This window comes from Penicillium angulare (assembly GCF_028827245.1).
Source record: "Penicillium angulare strain IBT 27051 chromosome Unknown utg000001l_segment0_segment0, whole genome shotgun sequence".
In the NCBI taxonomy this organism is placed as follows: domain Eukaryota; kingdom Fungi; phylum Ascomycota; class Eurotiomycetes; order Eurotiales; family Aspergillaceae; genus Penicillium; species Penicillium angulare.
The window spans coordinates 2,719,919-2,738,325 of NW_026623160.1; the positions used below are offsets into that span (position 1 = coordinate 2,719,919).

Here is an 18,407-nt window from a genome sequence, read left to right on the forward strand (position 1 = left end):
GACAGGTCACGGTGTTACAGATCCAAAAGTAGGGAACAAAGTCTCAGGAAATGAGATAATTCAATTTCAAAACATTCAGATACTTAAACGAGTGTGATAAGGCGAATCTTGTATCGATCAACAGCAATCAATAGGAAAATGAAGCGCAACTAGTCACCAAGACAGGTATCTAAGGTAGTTAGTCACCACAATACAGAGTCTCAAATTATGCGAACAACGTTGAAGCAATACATCATCTTTGGCCAAAATGACTGCTCGACTATCTTTAAATCGCTCTGTGGAGCAGCAGGATTTATTACCAGTCCAAAAAAGGTCGACAGTCTGCTGCATGGGGGGTTGGGGAAAAGATTTGGGATCTCCACAGCTTGGTTCGACGGAGTAGCGAATCTCATATTGAATACTATGGTGAGCAGCGTGTCAGTATACGGTCAAGGTCTTGATAGAGCGAACTTACTCGTGTCACACTGGACCGCCACCAGGTGGATAGTATTTAGTACAAGTGTCAAGGCCGCATGCCTCCACAGTATCATAACACTGCATCGGGCCTGAGATCTTGGTGAGGCTACTGACGTGAACAGGCCAGCTCATGTTTCTAGGGTCAACCCCAATGGCGAGAGGGGATCCCGCCTGGCAGTTGTGAGCATAATCCAAAGACACATTGACTTTCCATCAGTTCTACATGGAAGTTCAGTTGAGTACCAATTCCCATAGCTAAAAAGAGAGGCTCGGGGCTTTGTCTTACTGGTCTGGTTCTTGAAGTTCCCAGGTAATGACGAATGCGGGATTCACGGAATAATGGGCTCCTGAAGTGGCATCCGGCCTTGCGGGAGGGACTTTGGGCTTCAAGGCACTTGCTGTGGCTGCAAGAGCCATCACGACGGGTAGAGTAAAATACATTGATTTATGAACTCAGGGAAACTTGCTAGAAGTTAAAAACTTTGATATACCGAAGAATTGGAAATTGGAAATGACGACTAGTTGTGAGATTGGAAATATTTCAGATATGCTGCGGGCACTCGGATCGCTGTTGTATGCTCGAGAGGCCAACACCTTCACAGACTATAGCTGAAGTGAAACATCTTGCTAGGAATATTAAGCTGTGGTGGATGGCCTAACGCCCGGGCTTGCGCAATCTGAGTAACAGGAGCGTTAACGACTTCAAGTTTGAGATTGATGACGCTTGATTTAAGATGAGTATCCCATTGACAGACATCCAAACACGAGATGAGTTACCTAGGTAGTCACGCGGCTGGGGCCTAGTTCTGACTATGAGAGAATAGCCAGCTAATGTACGACATCGTTCAACGGAGCAATATATGTCAACTTCTTGCTTATCGCGGGCTCATTTTGAAGTCTCAAAGCTAGAGACAAGAACATAAATCTGCACAAATCTCAATCTATATAATGAAAGCTACAAGCTATTATTCATGGCGCTATTCCTATCAATTAATGTTCATCTATCCGGCTGGTTCAAGTAATAGAGAGTATCTGAGAATAGGGTGTTTATCCAATCGACAATGAAAGTCATCACCTGTAATCACGAGCCACAAAATCTGAGTCCTGAAGTTGTTCCGCATGGATTGCCGGGGAATTCTCGATACGGAAATTTTTTCATCGCCTCAGTCTAAGCCTCGCAAAGGCCTGTATTTGCATCGGAAGTATTCCCTAGCCCTCTATGAATAGCAGGTGGTACCACACTGGCCCCAAATGTCACAACAAGCGTTCAAAGGGCACTCGTTAAGAGTACTGAAGTTGGTACCATGAGATGCGATTGGTTTATTGTTAACTTGTGGTCCACAGACGGCGTTGCTCACAGTTGCAGGCATAAGGGGCCATCCATTGCTGAGACAAATAGAATTTCCAGGCTACAAATCATCACATCCCATCCATGTCCACGTATCATGGTTCCAACTTTCGATTTCTGCCGGGGTGATATCGTAGTAAGCTGAAAGATAGCTACAAGTATCACCTAACTCCACAGTATAGGAGTAGCAATTGTCATCACTGTCTGTCGTTGGGGTATAATCGGGGATATCAAACATTGATTGATTCATCCAAACTTTAAATGTGCCTATTTCACAAGGAACAATTTCTATTGTTCAAACTGGAGATTCCACATATACTAATCAAGAACTTGATTTCGGGTTCAATCCGTCAAGGACAATGCAAAAATGGTGGTCCAATAGCTTCCATATCCGCCCTCCTGTGCCCCATGGCCCCGGAGAAAATGAATAATATCAATATGGCCTAAATCAATTGCTAGTTGGAATGCGGAGCCTTCTGAGCGTGATGATTGTGAATGATACAATCCTTGATACCAAACATTTACAGAGGCACCTTTCTCACTGACCAAAAGTCGCACCATATCCACATTTCCGGAATTAATAGCCCGCACGATCGGATTAATCATGTCATAATCAGCTCCTTCCTGATTTCTGTAATGTGGGTACCGCCGATAGTCCTGGTTTTCAAATTCAACGGCGCCTCCTTGGGACAAGATAATATTGGAAATACGTGCATCAAGCTGATCCATGCTGAGAGATAACGCACGGGTCCGGGTGATTCGATCAGAACCTTCCATTAAAAGTTGCACCATGGCTTCATCGCGTCGTATGACAGCCTTGGATAACGCCGTTTCCCCTTTCCACCCCACCGAGGTTGCTGGCCGTCCATAGCTGTCCCATTGGGAAAGGATAGTGAAGCTGGGGTCAGCCCCGCTATCCAAAAGAAATTTAACGAGGTTGCAATCTCCAGACTCGACAGCTAAGGACAATGGCGTTTGAAATCCCTCAGAGAAACAGCTATTCAAACAAACTCCACATTCAACTAGTGGCGGTATGATACCGTAGTGCTTTGCTCGAAAAGCACATTCTAGGGAGCACCACAAATCAGCGGCATTTCGTATTTTATACGGGTCATGCGTCAAAAGCAAATCAAAAATTTGACTGTTGCCAAGATGAGCTGCAATTTGAAGGGCGTAATTTTCTTGGGGAGTATTGTATTTATCCGGAAAATCGGAACCAAACTGATTTGCTCCCGACGCTAGCAAGACTTGCACTAAATGAAGATGACCATGAACGACGGCTATGGATAGGACTGATAAATTTTCAGAATTTCGCATATTTGGGTCACATCCTTTCGAGATCAAGAACTCCATTATGTCCTTGTTCCCTGTCTCGGCTGTGATGCATAATGGATGAGATACTTTGTACTCAAAATATCTCGAGATCTTGACTCCATAACGCTGGCGTCTTTCCGCGTGATATTTGACTTTAGCCTTGCAAGGTCCAGGTATTTTAGCTCCGTGGTCTAAAGCTTTGCTTAAAATCCTCATATCTCCATTCTTGGCGGCCCAATCTATTGCCTGGCTGCGATCTGACCTCGCATCTCGTCGATATAATAAAGGGTTGAAAATAGCATATAGCCGACGGTCTAGACTGGCTATGTTTTTCAATGATTGAAGCGATGTAACATAGCTTGCAATGTGGCTGAGTAATTCTGGCGGGATATCTAATATTGACGTGGTCATGACTTGAGTTGCTGAAGAGAGTGGAAAAATGTTAGCGGCTCAGAAGTCTATGGGGTGATATTTAAGATCATTCAGCAAAGCGAGGGGCAACAACAGCCGAACGTGTGGGCCAAAGCAATCACGCTATTAGCTCTCACTCGTCTCCCGAGCATGGCTGCATGGTTTTATCGCTTGGGGAGGGGCCTTCGGGGGTCAAGGCGCCAACCAAGGCTATGTCATCCCAAGGTTGTTGTATGCAAAAGGACAAAGGTCCGAGGCCAGTAGAGTTTATCTGGGGAGCATTTGCCAAGACCCTTAAAACGCATTTTAGCTTAAGTTAAGGACAGATACAAGGCCCCACTTCATCTGCACCGTTGCGCGGACCGGCGGAGATATTTCCAGTGAATTCCAAGGTTAGGAATAGATTGTTGTTTTTGTATCTTTCTCAGACACTGCCGTTGGGGCTTTTTATTTTCATGGGGGGGATCTTTTTTTTTTCAATAATGAAAACAAGCCGATAATATTCAGTACCGTGAGTATTCGTGAGCTTTAAAACTGTAGCTTTCGGCCATTTTGGAAAAATAGTCTTCTCCTGAGTTCTCACAGACCCCTAGGTAACAGCCTTCAGTATATTGTTTCCTGACTCCACGCATACATAACTTTGCCATCTACTCCGAGTCGGTTCCTGCATATCCTCGATTGCCATGGGGATGCGGTGGAAGGATCGCCAACACAATTTTGGATTTAGAATATCACTTATCATCTTGGCTCCAATAAGAAATATGATTATTATAACTTTGAATCTCGATGTGATCCGGTTTTCACTCAACAGGCCTGTTCACATGTGGCCCCAAACAATACCCCAATATGTGCCAAAACTCAATACCGAACATCTTTTCTTACTCGCAATTACCCAGGCTCTCTTATCGACGAAATTAATTAACTCATACTACTTCTTGCCTTAAAATCAGTAGTAAAAGTTGGCTGCTCGTTTGTTTAACTATATCACAGCCTCAAAGGCGGTCGGCCCACTTTCCCTCGGCTGACCTTCCTTGCCCCCATTAACGCCAGCATGCAGTTCAGCCTGGGAACATCAACACCGCTTCCTCCGCATAATCAATCCCATTGCTAACACCCCACTACTCAACAAGATGGATCCCTTTTCAGCAGAGGGCGGTAAGTATTCCACATCTCCAAAATTATGATTACATCTCACTCACCCCTCCCATAGAGCTCCTCAACATTCACAATGCCTTCCACTCTGGCCAATACCAGGAGGTGATCGACTTCGAGACCGCCGCCCTGTCCTCCGAAAACCAGCTCCCAGCCCGTGTACTTAAGCTCCGCGCCCAGATCGCCCTCGGCCAGATCGATGAGGTCCTCGCCGACGTCTCAAGCGAAGAAGATACCCCCGACCTCGCCGCCGTTAAGGCCCTTGCTCAGCAAGCTGCGGGCAAGACTGACGCCGCCCTCCAGTCGGCTCAGGAGCTCGCTGAAAACTACCCCGAGAATGCGACAGTGGAGGTTCTGGCCGCTACAATCTTGCAGGTGCAAGGATATAGTGACGAGGCTATTGCCCTTCTGACCAAGCACCAGGGTAACTTGGAGGCGTGAGTGATATTTCTTGTTACGAACTCGACGTATTGCACTTTTGGGCATCATCTGACTTTTGCCGTGACTAGTGTTTCTTTGATTGTTCAGATTCATCTTCAGCAGAACCGCACCGATCTCGCGCTTAAGGAGGTTCAAGCTGCCAAGCGCTGGGCTCAGGATTCCCTGCTCGTCAATTTGGCCGAGTCATGGGTTGGATTGCGAGTTGTACGTATCTAAACTACGAAGTCGTGACACTCAAACGCTCAGAACTAATCGTTTTCTCATCTAATAGGGTGGTGAGAAGTACCAGTCCGCCTTCTACGTCTACGAAGAGCTCGCTTCCGCCCCTAGCACCTCCGCCCCTCTATCCATCGTCGGCCAAGCCGTCGCAGAGCTCCATCTAGGCCGTCTCCCCGAAGCCGAAGCCGCCCTGACCACCGCCCTTGAGAGATACCCCGAGGACGCAGAACTGATTGCCAACACAATTGTTCTCAATGTGCTGTCGGGGAAGCCGAGCACAGATCTGGAGTCGTAAGTAGCGCTCTTGCCTTGCCTTGCCGAATTTCGACTCTTTGCTAACCTCATTATGTAGCCGACTCCAGCAAATCGATCCATCACACGCCCTCCTTGCCGATATCCAAGAGAAGAGCGAGTTCTTCGATACGGCTGCGGCCAAGTATGCCCCCAAGGTGTCTTCCTAATCGCTGGATGATTTAGGACCTGGGAACATTAGGAGCGTTTGTTGGAATATTGCGAAAATACACCATCCTGTTTGCGTGGAGCCTGTTCTTTAGAGCCAGGGTGTATAATATCCTGGCTTATTATGAGTTGACACGACCTCTGCTTAGTGCCATTGAAAACATGTTTTGTTTGAGTTTCATATATTAACTTTCGAAATGATACATTGAGACATTGCTGAATCTTCATAAGTTCACATATTTATATACGTGGTTGTCTATGTTGCCTAGTGCGCGCTTCATCTTGTTTTTTTCCTGGTATAATAACATTTCAAAGCTGATCCAAGAGACTTATGCTGATATACTAGAACAAAAAAAAGATCATCGACTTCAAGGCCATACTCCAATTATTCATATGTATTCCGCTAAGCAATATACCTACAGGCGGGCAGCAACCCATCGCCGCAACTCATTACCAGTCTGGGTTGCTTCTCCAACATATAGATGGGCATCATGACACTCATCATAACCAACAATATATGTCGTCTCAGGGAAAACAGTCTAAAGTTTATCAGCGAAGTCCCCACCACATAATCAGAATGGAATAAAATGAAAGAAAAATAAAACGCGACGTACCTTGACTTTCTTCGCAAAAGCCTCAATACCCGAAAGCAGAATCTCATCAGACCCAGCCAACATCAGAATCCGCTCCGTCTTCGCATCCGCCCACCACTCAGCAGGTGCCCGACTAGGCTCACTCCAATTATCGCCCGGCCTCCCATTCAAATACGCACCAGACCACGTCTCCAATCCAGACACCGTACATAGATCCTTATTCGCATTCTGGGTCATAGATGGCCCATCCGAGCTAAAGTCTACCCATGGTGCAAAGCAGAAGACACCTGCTAGTGGCTTATCAAGCGTGAGCGGTTCGATTTCCGGGTGCGGATGCGATAAATGTAACAGCGTTGCCATGGCTAGGTTTCCACCTGCTGAATCTCCGCCTACGATTATGTCTGCTGGGGAGCGGTTTGCTTCTGTGAGGATGTAGCGGAGAGCACCGACGGCTTGTCGGAGTTGGGTTGGGTATGTGCCGTATGGTGTTAGAGTGTAGCGGAGGAAGAAGACGGCGATGTCGTAGCCGTTATCGTTTAGGATCTTGATGAGATCGGCGAAGAATGTTATGTGTGAGCGCATGGCTGCCATAGCGAAACCACCGCCTATTTAATATATATTAGCATCATGTATTCAAAGGTTTTCGGTGGTATCGGGATTTCTTGGTGAGAATTGGTTATGGAGATGCAGGGTGCATGTCAAATAGGAAATAGGTAGGGTACAAACCATGGTAATAAACAAGAACTTTCTTCGCGTTTTTGTTGCCAATCCAATAGCCATCTGCATCGTGTGGTAGAGGAACAGCATCTGGCTCCAGACCCCTTTGCCTCATGGTAGTTTCATAGACCTCGGGAGTAGACAAATTAAGATATCTATTCCGGGAGAAATTCATTAGTATATTATACTGTTTCTGCTTGGGTTCCGAGAGCATGATGAGACAACCTACTTTTGCTGACGAGGCGAGAACCGAAGACCCGTTCGAATTTTTTCCATCAGTATATGGTGCTTAAAGTTTCTGGGGTAGCTATTCCCTCGGAAAACGCCCAGAAGAGCGGCGAGTAGCCCTCTAGCGTAAATAGTAGCCTTGATGAAAGGGATATCGGCCTTTTCCCAAAGGCCCAGCTCGGGGGCGTCGACTCGCTTGAAAGATGCCATTGTGTAAGGGCAATTGACTTATTATGGTGAACGGAGTAGGACAGGAGAAGAAGAGGTGACGTTGAGTTCTTGAGAGAAAAGAGTGCCGAATCCCCGCTTTCGTTCTCCGTAGACCCGCCGATCTCCCCATTGTTTGGCCTCGGTACATAGCTGCTGGTGGGGCCGCAGATGCCGCCGCTAGCTGGCCCTGGTGAGGGGTCAAGCCTGCAGGTGTTGCTCATAAGCTATTGACAAATTTTATGCAGGGATATATTTAGACTTGAAAGAATCTCGTAGAGATTGATGAGAGTATATGAACAACTTGAAAGCGAACTAGAATTGAGATATGGTTCCCAGCTTGTATTGAGCCACTTGTTCAATCATCATGCATTAAATTCAATCCGTCCTAAATAAACCTTGATTTTTTTTCTCCATCACAGATTGGCCCGGCTAGTGGAAGCTATTGACAATTAGAACCGGGGGCCTATTGTTGGTCGGCTGTGTCCTCACCGTCCAGCTCACAGAAGGCCTTGTATGTAGTGAAAACATCATCTTCGCCCTCTCCGCTTCCCGAGTTCACAATAATACACTCGGCATCCGCTCCCAGGAAGAAGACGTAGCCCTCCTGGATCTCCTCAGTCTTGTGGCCGACGGTGATTGTGCCCTTGCCACGGGTACAGATCAAGATACTAGGTCCGACGACCGGATCAAAGGTTGCCTTGGCACCAGTGCGGTTCAAATCGGTCTTGACCACGCTGAATTCCTCAATGGGAGGGTCATACAGCAAAGAAGAAGAGCCGCTTGAGTAAGCTGTCGCATTGAAGACTGTGTACGGGTAGTCAACTGGGCGGAGCTTTTGCTCCTCAATGGGAGCGTAGGAGTAGGTCAACATCTTGGTCAAGGTATCCACATCCTTGAACTTGGGGGTGAATCCAGCGCGCACAACGTTATCGGAGGAAGCCATGCACTCAATTATGTCGCCAGAGACGTAGGCGTGGATATCATCGGCCTTCAAGAACATCGCCTCACCAGGTTCAAGCTTGATGAAGTTCAGGAAGAAGAACACAAACAGGCCAATGTCATTGGGGAACTGTCCGTTTAGTCGCTGGATGATAGAGGCTAGCTCGGCAGGGTTGCTTGGGTTGGTCTCAGTCTCTTCAGACAATGTACCGAAGGTCTCTGATGAGCTCTGTGCCAATTCCACCAAGTCCTTGGATGCAACCTCGATCTTCTCGGAGGATGATTCCATCAGGGTAGTGAACAGGGCGCGCAGGGCGTCTTTGTTGCGCTGCACCACAGTCTCGTCCTCCGATTCATCGTTCCCGTTCACGATCTTCTCGAATTCGCTCGCGGCTTGCTCTCCGATCAATTCGCGGAGAGGCTTGATCGCTTGCAGGAAATGGACGATCTCGGCCAGAGGACGGAAACCGCAGAGTCCCTCGAACGGTGTAATCGCAATGGTCATCTCGGGCTTGTGGTTGTCATCTGTGATTCGGACCCTTCAATCAGCATCCCGTGTCATTTTATTGTTATCAATCGATCTTCGTGGCATACCGGGATAGTTCTTTGGGTCCCGCGCATGAAGCTGCTCCGCAAGCTTCTTGTTGGGGTGGGCCTGGATGCTAAGCGCTTTGCCAATTGAGAGCACCTTAAAGAGGAAAGGAAGTCGAGCAGCATAACGCTCACTAATTTCCGATGAAAGTAAAGCCTGGTTATCCTGAACGAGATCAAGGAGTGTGCGCTGGGTTTCGATGTCTTTTGAAGGTAGGGAAGGATGAGTACCCATCCAAAGCTAGAATAACTCGTTAATCACTGGTGGGATGCATAGCAAACGAAAAGCCGGGTTCTAGATTACCTCCGCATATGGCTTCTCAGCCTCGATCTCAAAACCTGGAGCTGCCGTTGTGGCCGCATAACGGGCTGCAGCGGACGTCTCGCCGACCTTGCCTATGACGGAGTTTAGTGCGGGGCTTTATTTAACTGAAGTTGTTTTAAGCTTACCCCAGTCGTAACTGTTGACGCCTACATATGAAGTAAATTAGCATAAATCATATAACAAATGTATTAATGCGTATACATACCGCATTGTAGCCGAAGTAATGGAATCTGCATTTTGGTGGGTTTGTTTGAGAAGAATGAGGGGACGCTTCAGTGGTTTTCTATTACGCAGAATCTCCACGCCAAGACTCCCGGTGAGCTGTCACTAGGGACCGGGGGTTCCTCTTATGTTAAGGAATTAATGGAAGTGGACACGGTCGGAGAATACGCCCGAAATTATTGCTGCTTGTGGCAATGCAACCGCAAGAAAATATCGGGAAATGTACAAGATCGGCCAAAGTAAATATTCGTGCTGGTTTTGCCCGCAAACATCCCAAATGAACTACATTTCCGCTTTGAGGCGCATTAACACGGAATAACGAAGAACACGCAAAAATATAGTCCTACATTCAATACTATTAGCATTAAGGGCCACAACTGAATGTGATCAGACACAATTACACTACTTCAACTTATAATCTGTAATATCCCATAGAATTGAATATGTAAAACCCAGGATTCATCTCATGCTTTGTATACTGCCCGCGCTCATCAGGAACCTCATTTGTGCCAAGAATAGGCGCGCGGTTATCCGACCGCCTTTCTTATCGTCCGGAATGTCATTTCACGGGATCCCCAGCTCCCTCAGTTACCCTACCCTTGCCATTCTCTTTGTTCTCTCTTCTCTTCTCCTCGAATTCTTGCTCAATCGACTCGAAATATTCAATTATCCTTCCGTGATATTGAACCATCATGTCTCGTAACCGCCCCCGACCCAGAGACAACGGCCTCGGCAACAACGAGGAGATGGAGCTATGGACAAGGATATGCCAGGATATCCAAAAGTCCAAGGAGAAATTCGACCAGCAAGCGACATTATCCGATCAAATCAAAACTTTAGCGGATAAAATTACTCGTGATGGAAATAGTGAGTTCTGAATCTACTCCCGCTCCGCGCGAATGCGACGGCAATGTCGGTGACCTCTCCCCGCGTTGCGTCATACGCGTCCCGGACGCGGGATATGCCTACTTCCAAAGAAATACAACATAAACTAAAAGTAAGGCTCTCCAACCGAAGGACCGACAATGGCGGATCACGACCAACTCGATACATGGCTGCGTCAAAGTCAGAAACTCAGTGAAGAGGAACGCTCTATTATGATGGATGAACCGTGTGATGTGATTAAGAACCTCGAGCTTCTTACTGCTTTAAGGAAAGCTTCGGAGGCCGAGGCACCGCCGCAACGATCATCCGGATTATCGAAGTCCCGGAAGAAGAGGTCTGATATTGAGAGCTCGGCAACGGACTCGCCGAGTGCCTCGGGTGTGGACAAGAACAGTCGGTCGAAAGGCAATGTTCCACGCAGTACCAGCGTGTCAAGTGCCCAGGGACAGGGACGAAATGACGGAATCGCAGTGAAAATTGAAGAAGGGTCTGAGGGTATCAAGGGAACTGTAGCAGAGCGCAGTGGGCTCCTTGTTGTCGGAGCTCAGGTGGTGTTCAAACATAACAAGAATAAACAAGGAGTTGAAGGGGAAGGGATTCAGTGCATAATCAAGAATATCTCAGGTGATGGTCACAAGAAACGGTACGTATCATGTTTTATTGACCAATTGTCGATCCATATTAGCTGATTGTGTTTTGTTTGCAGGTGGTACGATGTTCAGGACCCCGAGCCTAACGAAAATGGCGAGCATGGTGCTGTTTTCAAGACCACTGCTTCGTCTCTTATCCCAATTCCGCAAGTCAGCAGCTCTCTACCATCATTTCCTTCTGGGAAACAAGTTCTCGCGAGGTACCCCGATACTACTACATTCTACCGGGCCGAGGTAATGGGCTCAAAGAAGGATGCATATCGTCTGAAATTCGAGGGAGAGGAGGATGATAAAGAGATGGAAGTCGATCGACTCTATGTTTTGGATATTCCGGGCAAATAGTTAGTCGGTCCTCAGATGTCTATGATCTGATATGATGATGTGATACCCTTTAGCGAGGCGCTACTTTGGAGTTCAAGCGATGCCCCTGGCTACATGACATATCTTGCATGAGCTTTCGTTGGTCGTAACCAACAATTGAATGATGTCTTTTTTACTATAACTATACTATGGATACATGTGCCCAATTTTCTTGATCGCTGGTGGACTCCTACCAACAACTAAAAATCCCATGTTCCGACTTCGTCCCAGGATATCAATCAGGATTTCGCTAAAGCCAATCAGTCATACTTAATTAGCATACCTCGAAAACCTCCAAGGTTAGAGTCAATAAATAGAGTCAGTATTCATTTATTGAACCTACCAAGGCTTGGGAGATTTACCAAGATGATTGTCATGTATCTGTCAAAGTCACATGTCATTCATTTCGCCGACTGTTGGAAAGAAATAATTTCATAGATACTAACTCGAAAGCTGATTTTGGTGATTATAAGTTTGGCTTATACAATTATAAAGTCCCGTGTATTGACTAGCTATCTTATATCCCAGGCTCTAGTATACGTATTCAGTAGCCAGCTGAGCAATGGCGTAGACCAGTGGACGTCTGACGTCGGAGGCAATAACGAGGCATAAAAAGCAATGACATCTATTTAAAGATAATGACCCCGCATTCACAGTAATGGTATGAACCAAAAAGCAATGGCCATCATACATAGTGGTCCCAAAGGCAGTAGTAGTGGCATGGTCCCAAAAGTAATGACACTGGTGCACAGATATATAGTACTAAAAAAAGTATTCATTGGCATATAATACCAAAAAGGACTCGGAAGCGATACTTATTGCCCAGGTGGTATTTTTAGCTGGAAGTCTACATAACATCAAGTTGATTCCTAAATAACAATTGGCTGCGCATCCCCTGGTTTCGCTCTGCTGTACGAAATACGACCAGCAGGGAGAAAAAACAAAGCGACCAATGCACCTCCACGGACCTCGGGATAATGATGCGTTCCTGCACCCGGTGATGTCCATCCAGCACCCTGCCACCCAGACATACCCATCAATTCAGCTGAAGGATCTATTTGAATCACACAATTGATTTCACCGTATGGATGCAAATGATACTGGCCACGATACACATCTTGACTAACCATATATACGGCGGTAATGCTAAAGAAACGATTTTCTTCTGATGGCTGGCATAATCTGGACCGGCGATACTTCGGGCCATCGACTTCATCGGTCGCTAGCCATCCTTCGTTATTCAATATGCCCTGTCGAATTAGAGCGCAGAAGTCCTCATAGTATGCATTTCCAGAGCCGTAGTTGGCATTTAGTCTTTCTTCGAGTTCTTTGCCGGGGGTTCTAAGTGGTTTGTTAGTCTCTGTTTCAAGAGCAAGCTTGCCTGCGTGGTGCAATTGTACAGTTCCTCGACCTCAGCTAGAAACTCTCGGGCACGGGCAATCAGTTTCTGTTTGTTGGGGTGATCATCTGAGGTCATTTTGAGACTTTTGCTTGAAACTTTTGTTTCTCGATTTTGCAGTGAGTGGTATATGGAGATCCCAAGTCAATTTAGACAATCATATGAGAAGAGGGGTGTGTACGTGGTGGCAGTTTACGAGGCTGTGAGCGATCTATCCGGTACGCAAGAATGTGGGGTAAGCGACGGTCCATGGGTGGCTGGCGTGCCAACCTCGGAGTTCTACGCGCTTGTTTTTGAGAAAGTACATCACCTCATATCGCGATGTTTTGGAATTCTCATGTTAGTTTGCTATGTATCTGACCAATAAAGCGACACACGCAGATATCTGAATCTTTTAATTTCGTATCTAAATCGGAGTATTGAAGCTAGTTCGCATACAGGTGGTTATTTTGCACCGCTTCAAGAATGATATACAAAGTGTGTCGATATAGCGATATTCCCTGCATGTTGATGAGAATATTATCTATGCATATCCATGGACTATGACAATGGATTCTGGTATATTACATTCCACTTGGCGTGTAGTTCATTGAATCGGATATATGGATATACGCGGACAATGAGATCCGCTTATCGTCCTAATCATCATCTCATAAGCAATGGAAGCTGCTAGATCAGCCCCACTTCTTGGTGCTAGAGGCATCTATTATTGGTCGAATCCGCAGACGCGCTTTTGGCTCGGCTTAAGCCTTATGTACGGATTACGGAGCACGGAGTACATACAATGATCCTATATTATGTACTTCGTAGCCCTGGAGACAAGTAATCTTTAGCTAAGGATTACATTTTACTTGTCACATATATACTAAGGCCAAATATCCCATTGGAAAATATTGAAATTTCTGCAGATCAACTATAGAGACTGGCTCTGCACCCATCCTTTAATCTCCTCTACATCGAGAAAGTTCCTGTTTTTGGAGAGGTCGGAATGGTTCCATTTCTCCAAGGCGGCGCTGAGAGCGGCAGCGCATATCCTTCGTTGTTAGCCACACCCGAAGTACTCCAACAATCAGCATAAAAAGCAAATCTTATCGTGTAGAAAACCACTTTAAGTATTTTCTCGTAGTTTTCCACATCTCAAAACCATGACTAATAATTATAGCAAAGCGGTCTTCGCGCATCAAGGGGTCCCTGCGGGCAGCGCGGCCTATTGTAAGCAGTGACAGGGATCTCCACCACGATGAGTCAGCCCCCTCATGCCGAGGGCCCCGAAGACCGGGCTCGGTGGCGGTTGATTAAATAACGCCATTGACTCTCAACTTCAGATACACAAAAAGATCAATTGTGAGAAAGCTTAGCTGAATGCTTAGACGTGCTTGTTAGTCCTTGGATTCTGCGCTGCAAAGCTTCTTACCAAGGAAATCGTCCCCTCTTCTTCACCCATTTCTCTTTCCAATCGCCGAAATGGCAGACTTACCGGCACATGCCTCTCCAAAACTCGCCCCGCAGCCAAACCCCCCTACCAGCAAGCCAGAAGACACATCAGACGATGTGAGTCAAAAAAGCAGCACTCCGACTGGAGAGCAAACGCCAGCTCTACCGGACTCGCTACTGTCGCCCGCATTCACCCCGCCCGCGACACCCGGCGGTACCTTGAACCTCGATTTAAACCCAGCGAAAATACTCCACCATAACCAAGCGGCAGGTCTTCAGCGTCCTGCCGATCAAGTGAAGAGACCCAAACTGCTCCAACAGCTTCCAAAGGTTGAATGCATTGTCCGAGCGCGAATCCCAACCACAAATGGTGCCGAGATGTTCCTGCATCTTTACCTCAACGATTTGGATAATAAAGAGCATCTGGCCATTGTGTTCGGCAACAATATTCGAAGTCGCAGTCTTGATGAAGTGAAGCCTGGCGAGACAGAGATGGATCGTATGATTCGCGGCGCATACGTGGGCAAACTGCACCCGGGAAGAGTCAGCAGTTGGTTTGATGACGAGAAGCAAACAGAGTCGCAATCATCCGCAAGCCGAGAGGTTCAGCCACCACTTGTGCGCATTCACTCAGAATGTTATACCGGAGAAACAGCGTGGTCTGCCCGATGCGATTGTGGCGAGCAGTTGGATGAAGCCGCACGACTGATGTCTTTCCCTGTCGAAGATCTGTCATCTGACGCGCCGCCAGAAGCACAATCATTGAAGTCCCAATCTGCAGGAGGTGTCATTGTCTATCTGCGACAAGAGGGCCGAGGAATCGGACTTGGCGAGAAATTAAAGGCCTACAATTTACAGGATCTCGGCTCCGATACTGTCGAGGCTAATCTCCTCTTGCGACACCCGGCCGATGCTCGAAGTTACGGCTTAGCAACCGCTATGCTAGAGGACTTGGGCTGTGGCGCGGATATTCACCCCGATGGAATTCGTTTGTTAACTAATAACCCAGACAAAGTCCGAGCCATTGAGGGACCTAACCGCGAAGTGCTCGTTAAAGAGAGAGTCCCCATGGTCCCACTGGCATGGCGCACTGGAGGAGAACGAGGTATCAAGAGCTCGGAGATTGAAGGATATTTGAAGACTAAGGTATGTTAGCGCTCTAACCGGACCGAAATTGCGATTGTGGATGCACGCTAATGCAACTTATGGCGATAGATCTCAAAAATGGGCCATATGCTCCAATAATCATTAGCGGTCACGCTACACCCCTGCTCGCCATTGTCTCTATATTCAATCTCTTTCTTTTGTCCATTAAAAAGGAGGAAAGGCTTGCGGCTTATTTTTTACTATTTTATTTCCCCTTTCTTGTTTTTATCGGGAACCACAATACTCTTGTACACGATCGACACGACCACCTTCTACTGAATTCTTGCATATCCCTTGTCGTTGCCGATTCTTGTATAAGCTCATTTCTCTCTGTGCCATTTTGAATTTGGCCCAAGAACAGACGGCAGTTTGATTTTCAGAAAATATCTTGCACAAGTTTATATACCGTTTTCGATTTTGGGAGTCTTTGGAGTTTCGGGATTTGATTTCAACGTTATTTCCACTCCTTTGCAGGTGGATCATTGCCGCGTCTGTCTTAATTGGTAGATCTTAAATGCCATGCACATTACCTTGACAATTTTTTGGATATCTTAACATGATCGAGCATTGAACAATGACCTTGTTTAACTCGAGACAATTTTGAGTGAATATTTCCAGCTAGACAAGGTCGGACGGGTCTGCCCGCGCCCGCTGCCTCCGAACCCAAAATTCTCGTTACCGTGATCTTGGGATCTCACATACGCTCTCCACCCACCCACCCCATACCAGCAATACCTTTGCCGCGCAACTGACTCAACCGCCCCTTTTGAGTTCCTCCCATCTCCTTCCGTCTTTTTTGAATGGCTTTGACTTGCACATAGCGCGCATGTCCGGCAATGGCCAGTAGCGCTCCGACCGACCCCCGCGATTATGCGGCGCCGTCGCCACTCGACACGTTGATAGATAATTCGCATCCCACCCCCATTCCAAAGCCAGAAGACTCCCCTGCGCTCTCACGATCGACTTCCCTCGGCCCAGAATACTCGTTGGTGGAAAATGATATAAACAGCCCGGTCACAACGGCTGGGCGCAAGCGCAAACTGAATAGTGCCTCCGCACGAGGTGTTGCGAATCTCACCGCGGACCAGTTGGCTAAGAAGCGTGCCAATGACCGCCAAGCTCAACGCGCAATTCGCGAGCGCACGAAAACTCATATCGAAGCTTTGGAACAGCAAGTTCGGGACCTTTCATCGCAAAAACCAGTCCTCGATCTCCAGGCAGCCTTGATACACCATGAACGAGTCAGAGTGGAGAACCAGGAGCTCCGGAACAGCCTTAAAGCTGCAATGGATATCATCCAGCCTCTGCTTGCAAGACCAGAAATACCAGGTATGATACAGTCATTTAAATTGTCTTGCAGACCTCCCACTGACCTCTTTAGATCTGCCTCCTTTCCTGGCCCATGCGAAACCGGCCCCACTTCTATCCCACGATTCTCCTCTCCCCGATCCAGACAATTTGACATCCCATCACCACTCTCTGGCAACGGAAAAGCCATATGCCGAATCCATTGGCAGTATCGACACGCCTTCTCCTACACAATCTGCGCCGACTTTGGGAAGCCGTCGTAATAGTAGTCACGGCGCCCATCCTCGATTGAACGTCTCTCAGAGCGTTGCCCATGGCCTAGATTTTGGACACGAAGAGCGACTGGGCTTCAATTTCCTTCTAGATGCTTCACAGATTGTCCCCAAGGTCGACCATGTGCGGCGCAGCAGCTCAGATAATATTCGCACTTCGCATCCGACCCCAACTCCGTCATCCCCAGCATACTTACAGCCATTAAACTGCTCATCCGAACAAGCATCCGAACAAACACCATCCGCATTTGCTACACCTATCAAAAATATCGCGCCGACTTGCCCGCTCGACAGCATTCTGTTAGACTTCCTTCATAATAGACAACACGAGGCCGCGCAAGGAATACCCCGCCAGAAGCTAGTCGGGCCCCCATACCCAAGTGTTTCCTCACTGCTGAATCCAGAAAAGAGCGCCAATTCCCATCCCGTATCAAAGGTCTTCACGGATATTCTCCGTACATTTCCAGATATCTCATCACTTCCAGAACAGGTCGCCGTGCTATACACCATGTTCCTCCTAATGCGTTGGCAAATATACCCCACGCAGGAAAACTATGAGCGACTACCCGACTGGCTTACGCCACGTCCTACTCAGCTTATCCAGCCACATCCAGCCTGGATGGATTATGTTCCTTGGCCGCGTATGCGTGACCGGATTACTACCGCTCATCAAGACTACCCGTTCGATAATTGGTTTATCCCATTCACGCGGGGAATGTCTGTTAATTGGCCATACCATGCTACGGATTGCTTATTATCTGTTGGCGATTCGGATGAATTGCTCATTAATCCCGTTTTTGAAAGGCATATGCGCAATATGAACAATTGGTCATTGGGGCCAATGTTCGCGGAGACTTATCCTGGTCTCGTAGACACTACCCGAATCAGACCGGAGCTGAACCCTCCTAGCTCTCCTCCTCGCTCTATGTAGGGTGTGCATACTGTTGTTTCGGCCAAGCTGGACTTGGTGTAGCTTCTTTGGCCTTTTTGTTGTTCTACTTCTCGCGAATTTAAGCGTTTCGAGTGATCGAGGGTGTTGGTGTTGGATATCGTCCTAGGTCATCATGCCTTTTTGCATTGCGGTTTGGCCGGGCGTACTTGAACAATTCTCAGGAGAAATGATGTTTCTTCATTTTTTTCTTTTTCCCCCCCTATCAGATAGAATTTCTCTCTTGCTCTTTCTTTGGCTCCTATCTGTATCATTTTCGGTCTAGATTATCCGGGGTATGCACATTCATACCGTGTCTATGATAACATGCAAGAAAATTGTCCATGCTTGAACCCCTGGCATTTCTTTCCGTTCGAGCTGATTCACGTTGCACCAAAAA

At 47.2% G+C, this 18,407-nt stretch overlaps 8 protein-coding genes across 8 annotated transcripts; 4 read left to right on the plus strand and 4 right to left on the minus strand.

The window, feature by feature from the left end:
• Positions 1–2,146: 2,146 nt before the first annotated feature.
• Positions 2,147–3,529, minus strand: N7478_000960 (uncharacterized protein; the record flags this gene model as incomplete). The annotated part of the gene is made up of 1 exon (XM_056917175.1): positions 2,147–3,529. One exon carries the CDS (start codon positions 3,527–3,529, stop codon positions 2,147–2,149), a length of 1,383 nt encoding a protein of 460 aa, XP_056785055.1.
• Positions 3,530–4,659: 1,130 nt separating this feature from the next.
• N7478_000961 (putative Coatomer subunit epsilon) lies at positions 4,660–5,802 on the plus strand (the record flags this gene model as incomplete). The annotated part of the gene is made up of 5 exons (XM_056917176.1): positions 4,660–4,684; positions 4,740–5,118; positions 5,191–5,326; positions 5,394–5,632; positions 5,694–5,802. The coding sequence occupies 5 exons, from the start codon at positions 4,660–4,662 to the stop codon at positions 5,800–5,802; spliced, it is 888 nt and encodes a 295-aa protein (XP_056785056.1).
• Positions 5,803–6,216: 414 nt separating this feature from the next.
• Positions 6,217–7,548, minus strand: N7478_000962 (putative 6-hexanolactone hydrolase; the record flags this gene model as incomplete). The annotated part of the gene is made up of 4 exons (XM_056917177.1): positions 6,217–6,339; positions 6,415–6,998; positions 7,120–7,265; positions 7,340–7,548. The coding sequence occupies 4 exons, from the start codon at positions 7,546–7,548 to the stop codon at positions 6,217–6,219; spliced, it is 1,062 nt and encodes a 353-aa protein (XP_056785057.1).
• Positions 7,549–8,011: 463 nt separating this feature from the next.
• pmi1 (mannose-6-phosphate isomerase pmi1) lies at positions 8,012–9,639 on the minus strand (the record flags this gene model as incomplete). The annotated part of the gene is made up of 5 exons (XM_056917178.1): positions 8,012–9,012; positions 9,082–9,319; positions 9,383–9,474; positions 9,529–9,549; positions 9,609–9,639. The coding sequence occupies 5 exons, from the start codon at positions 9,637–9,639 to the stop codon at positions 8,012–8,014; spliced, it is 1,383 nt and encodes a 460-aa protein (XP_056785058.1).
• Positions 9,640–10,317: 678 nt separating this feature from the next.
• N7478_000964 (SAGA-associated factor 29 family protein) lies at positions 10,318–11,613 on the plus strand (the record flags this gene model as incomplete). The annotated part of the gene is made up of 4 exons (XM_056917179.1): positions 10,318–10,492; positions 10,628–11,153; positions 11,217–11,501; positions 11,556–11,613. 4 exons carry the CDS (start codon positions 10,318–10,320, stop codon positions 11,611–11,613), a joined length of 1,044 nt encoding a protein of 347 aa, XP_056785059.1.
• A 776-nt stretch (positions 11,614–12,389) lies between these two features.
• Positions 12,390–12,997, minus strand: N7478_000965 (DUF4863 family protein; the record flags this gene model as incomplete). Its single annotated transcript, XM_056917180.1, has 2 exons — positions 12,390–12,861; positions 12,921–12,997. 2 exons carry the CDS (start codon positions 12,995–12,997, stop codon positions 12,390–12,392), a joined length of 549 nt encoding a protein of 182 aa, XP_056785060.1.
• A 1,386-nt stretch (positions 12,998–14,383) lies between these two features.
• N7478_000966 (GTP cyclohydrolase II) lies at positions 14,384–15,508 on the plus strand (the record flags this gene model as incomplete). Its single annotated transcript, XM_056917181.1, has 1 exon — positions 14,384–15,508. One exon carries the CDS (start codon positions 14,384–14,386, stop codon positions 15,506–15,508), a length of 1,125 nt encoding a protein of 374 aa, XP_056785061.1.
• An 827-nt stretch (positions 15,509–16,335) lies between these two features.
• On the plus strand, positions 16,336–18,010 carry N7478_000967 (bZIP transcription factor; the record flags this gene model as incomplete). Its single annotated transcript, XM_056917182.1, has 2 exons — positions 16,336–16,828; positions 16,881–18,010. The coding sequence occupies 2 exons, from the start codon at positions 16,336–16,338 to the stop codon at positions 18,008–18,010; spliced, it is 1,623 nt and encodes a 540-aa protein (XP_056785062.1).
• Between the last annotated feature and the right edge of the window lie 397 nt (positions 18,011–18,407).